The 12,605-nt window shown below is 40.0% G+C and overlaps 1 protein-coding gene across 2 annotated transcripts in view; it reads right to left on the bottom strand.

Annotated features, from left to right (window-relative positions):
* Positions 1 to 1,339: 1,339 nt before the first annotated feature.
* TMEM108 (transmembrane protein 108) overlaps positions 1,340 to 12,605 on the bottom strand; it is a 99,312-nt gene continuing 88,046 nt past the window's right edge. For both annotated transcript variants that reach the window (XM_053466335.1, XM_053466334.1), the window contains exons 5-6: positions 4,516 to 4,670; positions 1,340 to 1,903 (exon numbers count right to left, since the gene is read on the bottom strand). In XM_053466335.1, coding sequence (XP_053322310.1) covers positions 1,781 to 1,903; positions 4,516 to 4,670 — 278 coding nt within the window. In that variant the 3' untranslated portion in view covers positions 1,340 to 1,780. The remainder of the gene's footprint in view (positions 1,904 to 4,515; positions 4,671 to 12,605) is intronic.

Genomic DNA, 12,605 nt, shown 5'->3' on the forward strand with positions numbered 1-12,605 from the left:
TCCATTGGCTGCTATGCATATAAGACCACTTATGAAGCTATGTATCCAAATCCTTTTTCTATACATGGCCCCCAGTAGATAAATTTTAAAACCTATAAAAATCATTCAGTGTTTGGTTGGTTTGTTTCTTGTGATTTTGTCTAAATAGATATAAGCTACTTACCATTTCTGTCACTTTCTCCTGGAACCCTTGAAGCATCATCTCATTTTATTTAATTGGACTTTCAAGTAAACAGATGCCAAAGTAATATATTTAATTCTTAATTGCACATAACTGCATACACTTATAAAGAAATATGTTTTGAATATTGAGAACGTCTGTCCAATATTATAATATTATAAAATACACCTCTATTCCTTCAGAAGTATTAGTGTACTACTGTTCACTACTAATGATGTCATAACTGCTGCAACGAGCCCTTCTGCATGCACTCGCTTGCTACCATAGAAAATAACCCCATGGTGGTGCTTTCTACAGTTCCATTCTGAATTTTGCAGTCCTTTATTTAGAGACTTGGTACTGCATCCCGCATGACTGCGACAGTCCTAGTTTGCAGCTGGTATGTTGGTTGACATGTTCGAGGCCTAATTAACCTGTTCATTCCCCGTACTTGCCATATGGTGTTAGAGACCACATTTTAAACTTTATACCAGTTTGCAGCTGGTATGGCGGTTGACATGTTCGAGGCCTAATTAACCTGATCATTCCCTGTACTAGCCATATGGTGTTAGAGACCACATTTCAAACTTTATACCACTTTTCTTATATACAGAACTCCTACTAAGATCTGCAATCAAGTTTACTAATTCATATTTTGTATTATTATGCATGTATTTTCCTGTATATGTACCAAATATGTATTTTGGGGACATTGTTTCTTTTTTAGCTAAATGTTGTTTACCTTGGGAAAGTACATTCCTTTATCTTGATCCCCCCTTTCCTCCCTCCCTCCTTTCCTCGCTCCCTCCTTTCCTCCCTATAACAATAACCCTGCCCCTTTTGTAACCTTAAAACTACCTTTTCTTTTCAACTCCTGCTGTGTCTGCATGTATTAATGTATATTTATTATGTATGTGTTAACTTCCCCAATTAAATTGTACAGAGCTGCGTAATTTGTTGGCGCTTCATATATAAAAGGTAATAACAGAAATGGTATATTTTTTTCTCATCACTGATAATTACTCATCTCAAAATTACTTTAAACAACCTACACACTTGCTTATAGGACTGTTGGGATGCAATTTCAACTGTAAAACACATCACAGCAGGAGCCATATTTATTTGTATACATTTGAGCAAACACATTACCGCGATTTGCGTGAGCAATAAAACAAAAACTTTTTACATATAAATAACTTTATTTATAAAGCCACATTTTATCCTGTAAAGTTTTACCACAATTGTAAAAAGGCGACAATTCATAGGAAAACAAGCTGAAAACATTTGTATTGAAGGGGAAAAGGGATTACACAAAGCATTATGTATATTATATATAGCGTGTGTGTCTATATATATATATATATATATATATATATAGACACACACAGTATTTACTTAGATCTGCGAGTAGGATATTTATGAATGGGATATAAAATCATGTCAAAAGAAACAAACAAATCATTTGCAAAAATGTATTAACTATTTTATGACGGCTAAGGTGTGTAATTTTTTTTCCTAAATTCAGCTTCCACATCTAAACCGACAGTTTTGGTAAATACTGTTTAAAGTTTCAGGGCAAATGTAAAATGCGATTCTTAGCAAATTCTGTTGCAGGAACAATCATATCTCGGAAACTTGCTCATGTCCAGAAAAGAGTGTCTCTTGACAAAAAGGATTGACAAGAACCATTCCGCTGCTTCTATAGTCTCCATTGGCTGGGGAACGAGGTTCAGAGAGATGATCCTTGGAGAAAGAGCAGATATGTCAACATTTTAAATACAGAAGAGAATCAAATCACGAAAACTGTTGTGTTCTTGATGTGAATGCATCATGTTTGGATGCTGGCTTCACAATGCAAATAGTAAGTGGTGAAGTTAGGACATACTTTGTGTTCTTTATAGAAGTCCTATGAAGTCTATTCACCTAACCCAAAGGTTCTGCCCCCATAGATGTGACTAGCTGTGGTTCTTCTAAACATCAGGCGCAGGACTCGCAAAGTAATACTTTTAAGTATTATGCCTGTTATTGATAGTTAGCAAAACATTGATTGTTTAGGTAGTAAAATGTGGAAGAAACTTCATAAAGTACTATAACAAATTTGACCCGCTATAGTTTGATTAGACAAACTTTGTGTGTTAGATTAGTTACATTGGTAAAAATAATTGCAGAGCTGACAAAAGGAACAATTGATTTAATCCAGGCATGTCCAAAGTCGGGCCAATTGCGGCCCGCGTTCCGGACTGATAAGGCCCCACAGATAAGTTGCCCAATCAAATTTGCATTTAATTTTAATGGTTCAAAGAATGTCAGGCAAAATGGTCGGCCCTCGCACATGTTCACTTCATCAACTCTTCGAAAAAAGTTTGGACATGCCTGATTTAATCGATCAAACCATAAAGCATTTCTCCAAAATTGCTCTACTCTTGTCTTTATAAATATCTTGCTACAAATGAACTTTTGAAAGCACCTGACCGGTTGCAATTTTTAATACATATTCCCTTTTTTAACCATTTACTTTGATGTTAAACATAAAAAAACAGAAAGGATAAAACTAAATAAATAACAATAATCACATATTTAACTGTAATTGTTATTTGTTTAATTTGATTTGTTGCTTAAGTCTACTGAAAACAGATGTGTCCTTGAAATGTCCCAAACAATATGTTCTAGAAAAACAGTACAAACCCATTTGTATTTTATCTCTTTGGAAGAAATATAAATATTATTTACCGAATTGGCTCGTATAGGCCGCACCCGATTATAGGCCGCACCCTAAAAGTTAGATATGCTGCCACTCTGTCCCCCTGGAGATATGCTGCCACTCTGTCCCCCCGGAGATATGCTGCCACTCTGTCCCCCCCCCCGAGATATGCTGCCACTCTGCCCCCTAGATATGACCCCCCTCTAGATTTACCAATGCAGACTCCCAGGTGTCTAGCGGGGCCGGCGGGGGACATCTGTGCAATACACGTAGTCAACTTCCGGTGCCGGCACTTCCGCCGTGGAAAGAGCCGGCAAGGGAGATTGTTAAAGGGCATTGCACGGTGTGCTTTAACAATCTCCCTTGCTGGCACTCCCCCCGTGGGAAGTCCCGGGAAGGGATATTGTTAAAGCACATCGAGCAGACGTGCCGGTAGCGGAGGTTGTTTACGCACATCGCCGCAGCCGGTGAACATCGCTTAGACAATCTCCCATGCCGGCACTCCCCCTTGGAAAGTGCTGGCAGGGGAGACTGTCTAAGCGTATCGGAGAGTAGGATGCAGGTCCCCTGCAGCGCTGCGGGGGATCTGTATCCTAACCCTGCTGCCTGCTCAGCGCCCAGAACTGCATGTCCCGGGCGTTGGGCGATACGAATTGTGCATTCCTGCGATAAACCCCGATTATAGGCCGCACCCCCATTAAAGTGTGTGGGGGTGGAGTGCGGCCTATATTCGGGCAAATATGGTATTTGTTTATCCAGTGAGGAATACAAATCATGTCCTTAATTCTTAATGCCCACAGCTTTCTCAAAGAGAGCTGCCATTGCCAGCCCTTTATGAATCTTATGCTTTTCCTGAATGCCATGGTGGCCACAGTAACAACTGTGAGCTAAGTGGATCATTTACCAAGTGCCTGTGGTGAGACAAATGCTAAACCCATGCAATCTGACACTATATGGATATACTGTTATTTTATTCTATGTCATTAGATTGGATGCCATTTTACATTAAAGGTACAAATGTTCTGAAAAATACCCCTCGTCTTATATTCGAGGTCATGTTATAATCAGACCTCAAATAGAGGTCTAACTATAAGACTAAGATCCAGATCCCTCACAGCGCTGCAGAGGACCTGGATCCTTCTCTCTGGCAGATGGTGGACGTCTGCAAGATGCGTTGCTTCTCCAGGTCTCCACCGGAAAACTCCAGGTCGCCGTAGCCACGTTCTGACACGCCCCACTCCCCGCCCATTTCCCCCTTAAACAGCGGTGTTCGGCAATGTCAGCAGAACTGCCCAACAACGTCATAGGAACTGCCTACTGATGTCAGTGGACCGTCCACAGACGGAGCAATGACGTTCCCAGGTATGGATTTGATTGATAAAGAATACATGTAGGAGACATCAATAAGGATTATGATCCCATACAGCTTTCAAGAAAAATGCATAACAAGAATGCTCCACCTACCTTTGGAATTGCATTGGTCTACTTTATGTCCGTATTATCTAGAAACTTCAGATTTTATAATGTTAAAGTGAGCTTTCTGATGAATTTCCATTAGTAAAATGATCTAAATGTAATCAATGAAGACTGCAGACCACATAGAAAGTACTATAAATATGCATCTTAACAATGCTAATTAATAAAGCTTAATTACCTCTGAGGTTTCCAGTGACTGAATCTCTCGGGGTAACTCCACTGCATGCTTGTTAAAGTAGTCCATGGTGATTGCATTATTCCAGTAGCTCAAATTGTTCTCTGGGTTAGATGCCTTCTTTTTCCGCCTCATGCAACACACTGTCAGTAGGACAGCTGAAAAAGAATCATGAAGAGATAAAACATGGATTTCAAACAAACAATAACTGAGATATCAAAATGTATCTATCCTTTATAATAATTCTCCAGTTTGCTAAATTAGGCCTGGCAGCCAGTTATGACCACATTTAGACATTCAAAATTTCCTCCTTAAAAGCACTGTCTATTCCCAAAAATTTTTTTCCCTATTTTTAATGCATGTTGGGCACATTTTTGCATTGATGCCTGACTTTCTTTAGTTATTGGACTTCTGTCTCATGTCCCTCATCTGTCCTTAAAGAACTGAAGGGTTAATTCACTTATTGCTCATTCAATCCTCCTTGTTTTGGGTTACCGTCTTACATACATTTCTTCAGTTATGCCTCTACTGCACAAATCCACATTTTTTCAACACCTCTGCCCAATGCTGATTAAGGAAAGGTTTGTCGTTTCCTGCAGTCATCTAGAGCAGTGCTGTCCAACTTAGTCAGTGTGGAGGGCTGGATTTTGTTGGACCAACAAACTGGAGAGCCATACCCACAAGTACAAACACAAATACACACTAGCACATACAGCCACGCTATTGCACAGTCACACTGATACACATACATACATTTACACAATAGCACACTCACACATACACAAATTTATACAAACACTAATACACACTAGCAAACATACGCACACATATATGAATCACATCAATCCACATTTCCTAGTGTTTAATTATATAATTTAACAGTAATTCTGGACATACAAATTTGTTTTATGGTGTTAAAACCAAATAATATATTTATGTGAGTGCTGAATACGTATGCTAAAAAGTGAGAAATACAATCCATAGGATTAAAAAAACCCAGATTTTTGTGCCAAACATATATTTAACATTTTGTTTGGTTAAACCTGTGCTGTGTTTGCAATTGTTTGATACACTGGCGTAACTACAGGGGTCGCAGCTGGGACGGGACCTGGTGCGACCCTCGTACGGGTCTAGGTCGGAAGGGTCCTTTCTAAACTATTTTAAACCTGCACGAGGAGACAGGAATGTATCAGGTTGTCACGTCCTTCCCAGGCTGCAGAGCTGCATATCTCGCTCTTGTTTCAATTTCCCCGTTTTGCTTCAATCCATTCCTGGATTTCCTTTTGCACTGTTCTGATCTCCCATTCCTTGCTTCTGCTTCAGCTCTTTGCTTTTGCGTTGTATCCTTTATAAGGTGTGCCCCTCCCGTGTGTTCTGTTTGTCTCAGTCTGCAGTCTAAGGTATGTCTCAGTGCTATGTGTTTGGTTTACATGTTTGGTTTGTTTTGTATCTTTGTCAGCAGGGATTAGCGTTAGGACCCACCGTCACTGGCGTACTTTGGCGTAGTGGTAGGCTAACCATACTATGGCCATAAGATGTGACGGAATCTCCAATAGTTATCATACAGTCCTAGGCTAGTTTCTGTATTTATGTGTGTCAGTCTGTCCTGTATCCCCGGCAGCGGGGTGTCCTGTCTTGTTCCCTGTTGTGCCCTGTGTTATGTATATCTTGTCTGGTTATGTTTATTCCTTGTCTTGTTCACTGTAGTGCCCTGTAACATGTATATCTTGTCTGGTTATGTTTCGTGCTTGGTCTCCCTGTCCCTTACTCGTTATGTGTCTGCTATATTTCTCTGCTTAGCTTCCATACTCCAAGCCTGCAGCATGCCGCACATGAGTCTTGTGTGATCTCTCATGCCTGTTCCAGGGTGCCTGCAGGATTTGACTTTGTTCTGGACTACATCCGCTGCTATATCAGGGCGCTGGTGTTTGGCTGCACAACCCTAGATACTCATCACCCAGGTGAGTGCGGTCACCCTGCAACCAGGCCCTGTCCAACTCCACTACTGCACCGTAACTCCTGCATACAATCTTTGGGCGCGCTGGGTCCTTTCCGTCATCTGTTTGGACCCAGTCCGTGACACAGGTTCCTGTTACATAAGTGGTGAAAGAGAGGCTATGTGTTTGTATATACGTATGTATGTCCATGGGTGTGTGTGTGAGTATGGATGTGTAATTGTGTGTGTGTGAGCATGGATGTGTAGGTGTTTGTGTGTGAGCATGGATGTGTAATTGTGTGTGAGCATGGATGTGTAATTGTTTGTGAGCATGGATGTGTAATTGTGTGTGAGCATGGACGTGTAGGTGTTTGTGTGTGAGCATGGATGTGTAAGTGTTTGTGTGTGAGCATGGATGTGTAATTGTGTGTGTGTGTGTGTGCGCGCATGTATGTGTAGGTGTTTGTGTGTGAGCATGTGTGTAAGTGGGGTGAGATGGAGTGTGTGTAACTTGTGTAAGTGTGTTTACAGATGTGTGCCAAAGTGTTATTTGGAAGAAGGGGGCAAGGGGAAAAGAAGGCACAGACAACTTGTTTGGGGGCAAAGATGGCACAGACCAGCTGTTGAAGTTGGGGCCCCCCAGGGCAATATTTGCACCAGGGCCCTGTGGTTTCTAGTTTGGTATTAATGATAGCACAGCATTTTTGTGTATTTGAAGAAAAGATCAAAGGGTTAAAAAAAAGCAAAGACAATTTTTCACATCCTTTTCATGCTCATATTTACCAAGTGCCTTCCACTAATACCAATATTAGTGGAGGGCACTGTATAAGTGCATGCTGCATATGGTTTTAGCATGTGTGTGAGAGTATGGTGTTAAACATGAATGCGAGTGTTAGCATATGGTATTAGGAGGGGAGAGTGTGAGTGTGTTAGTGTATGATATTAGAGCAAGTTTGGGGGTTAGTATGTGTGTTAGTAATGGGGAAGTAATAGAGAGTGCCAGACTATATTCCACCTATACTAAGTAACTCCTAGGTGACAAGCATGCTTCATGTCTCGGGAGCATATTGCACAAGTAATCCTCAAATAAAAAATAAAAAAAAACCTCAAAACTCAAAACAAAAAAATAAAACAACACATGTATCCTTAATACCTAAACGACCCTTTTTCACATGATTAATTAATCATAAGTAACTGTCACTAAATGTATGGTCAGAGATCCTGATCTCAGCTATATATCTATAGAGGTATGCACATACACAAATGCATACATTAATATATACTCATTCTCTCATTCATACTTTGTGTGCTTTGCCTAAATATTTTTTGTTAAGCCAGACAATGCATAGTGTGCAAAGTGTACAGACAATGCATAGTGTACAGAGGAACACATTTAACATTAGCTTTATAAAAGATTTAGTTTGTAAGCCCACTGGTCAGTTGTGCCAGATCTAGGGCAATCCTTTCCTCTCTGGGATCTGCTGACGTATCTTCAGCCTGTATGCTCGGCACATTCTGTTTTGTGACATCAGCACAACTAATGAAATGAATGTTCTGCTACGCATCTGACTCATAGGTTTCTTTTATGCGGCTATTCTATTATTCCATTTTAATCACGTTTCCATAGTTACAAGTTTTTTTCTTTCTACTTCGAGCAGGTACATTTATGAATTTTAATGTTGTTGTGTATAAAGTCACAACAGTGATGAATTGCAACCACAATGGTATGTATAAAATATATCATAGGAATAACATCAGTCTACATTTCTTAGTGGTAAATTATAATTTAACAGTATTTCTGGAAATACAAATGTTAGAGCCAAATAATATATATGTGAGTGCTGGATATTTACACTAAGAAGTAAGTAATACAATATATACGAATTTAAGCCCCTGTTCCATAATAATAAATGAATACTGCAATTTGTATAGGTGGTTAACAGCAGGTATGACTTTAATAAAGGTAGAAAAAACGTGAGAGAATTAGACACAAGGCTGACCAATATGTATACTGTGCCCGCCACTAATGCTGGCAGCCTTGTTAAAAACGAACAAAGAAGGCTGTAAAACGTGTCTTCATTGTTAAAACGTTTGATCTTTTCTTCAGAGATACACAAAAATACTCTGCTCTCATGGATATCAGACAATTGCAAACACAACACAGGTCTATCCAAAAAAACTAAACAAAGGTAAATATATGTGTGGCATGATTATTGACACCCCTAGAAATTCATATGAGAAAAATATATTTGAAGTATATTCCCTTTGATATTTGACCTTTTTTAGTACACCTACATGAAACCAGACTAGAAACAGGAAATAGCTCAACCATGGCTTCCTGTTCCACAGGGGTATAAATATTGGGTAACACATAGGCCAATTTCCCTTAGTCATTCATCGCAATGGGTAAGACCAAGGAATATAGCTGTGATGTGTGGCAAAAGTTGAGCTTCTCAAAATGGGAAGTGGATATAAGAGTTCTTTGGAAGGAGTTAAAAATGAAGCCTCTACTCTCATATCATCTCAACTGTCTTCATTTTGCCAGACACTACCGGAACTTGGAAATTGGGATCTGATGAAACCAAAATAGAGCTTTTTCACAATAAACAACAGAGGTGGGTTTGGCGCACACAGAGAGGTAGCCATATGGAAAAGTCTCATTCCCTTAGTGAAATATGGTGGTGGCCTTTTAATGTTTTGGAAGAAGTTAAACTCTAGCTCAGATCCTATGCAAATGAGGTATATGACAGGTAAGACGATCCCACACGGGTGCTAAAGTGGAGCATCCACTCCAACCATGAAACAGCTCAAAATTTAAAGCGCTGGCACTCCATGAGAATGAGAAGTCAAACAGTTTATAGCTAGTTTATAGGCTTTTCTGTTGGCTGTTTTTTTAAGCAGACTGTCTTTTCTGTTGGATGGTATGTTCTTTTGTATCATTATTTTTTTTGAGTTACTTTTTTGAATTTTAATTGAAGATTTGAATAAAGGAAATATTATTAGCCATAAACTGTTTGACTTCTCATTCTCATGGAGTGCCAGCAAATTTTGAGCCCTTTAATGTTTCGGTGGCTGTTTTTCTGCCGGAGGACCTTGACATTTTGTTAGGATACATGGCATGACGATGACCCAAAACATACATCAAAATCAATGCTAAAATGGTTTACCGGCCACAAAATCAAGCTCCTACCATGGTCATCCTACCCCATCCTTGAACCCCATAAACAACCTTTGTTGTGAACTGAATAAGAGAGTCTGCCAGTGTCAACCACAAAATTTAAAGGATCTGGAGGGATTTTGTATGGTCTCAGATTCCTTGCCATGTATTCTCGAATCTCATCAGCCATTATAGGAATAAACTCAGAGCTGTTATCCCAGAAAGGTATGTAGCACAATGTATTGATTAAAAGAGTGCCAATAATTGTGCCACACATATATTTAACACTGTTTTATTTTTTTGGATAAACCAATGTTTGATATCCATGAGAGCAGAGTTAGATAAGAGGGTTAAACAACAAAGACATTTTCACAGCCTTCTTTGCTCATATTTACCAAGGGTGCCAATATTCATGGAGGGCACTGTATATAGCTCTCGGGTGGGCTTCTGCCCCAAGGATCAACAGTTATATTGCTATTGTTTCTAATGTTAGTTGTTGTCAGGCAGTGGAAGTGGGTACAGAATTGCTAGAGCCGAATTCCAGAATAGGGCGAACACTGCATCTTTCCTTAGCCTGTCAACAACCATGACTAATTCAGATTTCACTAAATCTGGAGGTTTCCCAATACCCGATAACTCATTGTTAACAAGAGAGAATGATCAGTTTGGATGCTCATTAGAAGATCCGTTAGAGAACTCCTTGGCAATGGGTGGCCGAATGGTCCCCATATCTCCCTTGTTTTAAGCTTTAGGTCTTTGTAAATAACCTTCAAAGTTTATATGCTTAACATTATGTTTGTGGAAGAAGAGCTTTTGGGCCATCAAATTACTGGGGCATTAGTTGAACAACAAGCCTAAAGCTGAATGCCGTCAGCCAGCCTTTGTTGCTTTATAAATCTATTAATGCCAAGCCATATTAGCAGGACAGATGAGGCCACTACATTTAATATTGTTTTTTTTGGCCAATGGATCATTTTTTGCTACATTCGATAATGCCTAATCCACAACTTGCACTGCATCTGTGTAATGTTTTATTACCTTATTAGAATGTACAACAGAATTATAATGCTCCAAATTCACGCAAAAACTTTGTGAAAAGTAATACCTATATCTTCCAGCAGGTGGCACTAGATGCATAAACGTCACAAAGAACTTGCATGTCAAATACCTACATCTCTATCAGTAAAAGTTGGATCTGTTTGAAATAAAATAATTTTTACTCTGTAATATATTGTATCCTGCTGGACATGGAGATTAACACAAATAGGACATCTGTGCTGAGGAACCTGGAAGCTGAACACATGGTCCAGTCTGTCATTCCCATAAACCACTCCCTGTCTAACTTGCCAGCAATCCCTTGAATTAACCCCTGTATGACAAATCAGTGTGCAATAATGCAGTCTGGTTTGTGTATGTATGTATATAAACATGGCTTGATTGACATGCACTGCCTGAAACCATACCCACTAAAGCCAAACTCTTGAAACACCCTGAATTACAATCTTAAAACATTGTCTCCCTATTCCTAGTTCCTAGAAAACAGGGGCATCAAGACAAGAAAGAGGGATTCAATCCCAAAAAGGGATTGTCTCTCTTAAACAGGGACATTTCGTAGGTATGCTTAAGGACCCCTGGGGGTAAGTAAGACACGTTAATTGTACATCGTCCTAGTTACCTGTATCGTACCAGTTCCTGGGCCATTTCAAAATGGCTGTCTGGGCACTGTTAGTGTATTCTAGCTCACCTAGACTGCCATCTATTGCAGTCCCAAAATGCTATGCACTAAATTGTGTACAATGCATCTTGTGACAAAGCGGAGAGGATTGTGAGGATATTTAGGCACGCAGCCCACCCAGCAGTCATATTTTGCCGTTTATATCCCTATGCTGTCATAAAGATAGCTGGGGTACGTTTTAGTTTATATTTAATTATTAAGCCATCCATTTTCCCAGCCAGTTGGCTAGCACAATGTATAGGTGCCTACAAAAGGGACAACTTGTCATTTTTAAATGATAGATAGAAGATGTAGCACAGAGAATCCTTCATATACCTGAGAATAGACGGTGAAACACATTTTGTGTTAAAGAATGCAATTAGGGAATAGCCACTCTAATGGCATTAGTACTATCTGTGCACACCACTAATCTACCAAACTAGATTTAAGGTTCATAAAGGGACAATGACATTACCTTTTTTAAAAATTATTTTTATTAAAGATGTAGAAGTTAGTTTACATATCATTATAATATCAATAAGCATAAGTGTGTATGTACAAATTTAAAACATTCATTTAGTTTCTGCTCTCAAATCCTTGTGACAGCTTTGTTGTAATCTATGTAAGTTATCTACCATTAATCAACAGTACGAATAGTCATCAAACGTTTGGTTCCATAGTATGCCAATTAGCTCTGTAGTAAATATACAGAAGTAGCTCTGTAATTTACTTAGCCACAAAACCATATGATTTGGTGATATGTCTACAAACCCTTCTTCTAACAAAACATCAAGGGCCTCCAAACAAGGATGAGGAGTCAGCCTTGTAAAATTCAGGAGATGCACAGGTAGATTGTGGTAATTTATCACCAATCCTGGGAACTTGTGTGCCCCCTGGAGCCTTCTCTTGTGTGGGCGTTCCCAACAATGTCAGTGGGAAACACCCCCATTGAAAAAGAAATGGGGAATGGGGTGTGTCAGGACCCCGCAACCATGAGGATTCAAGTGTCGACCCAGAGAAGCGGTGCTTCTCCTGGAGTCTCTGGGCGAAACCTGGAGACAGATTCCCTATAGCAGGGGTCCCCAACCACCGGGCTGCGGGCAAACAGCAGGGTGAGGATCCAGATCTCCCGCAGCGCTGCAGGGGACCTGGATCCTCCTCTTTGGCGGAGCGCCGGTGGTACATGACCTTCCGGTGCTCCACCATAGAAGAGATGCGCGCGGACAACTTCTGCTGCTGCCGGCACTTCCGCCGGGGCTTCTATGACAGAGCACCGGCATAAAATA

The sequence above is a fragment of the Spea bombifrons genome, chromosome 5 (assembly GCF_027358695.1).
Source record: "Spea bombifrons isolate aSpeBom1 chromosome 5, aSpeBom1.2.pri, whole genome shotgun sequence".
Lineage (NCBI taxonomy): Eukaryota > Metazoa > Chordata > Amphibia > Anura > Pelobatidae > Spea > Spea bombifrons.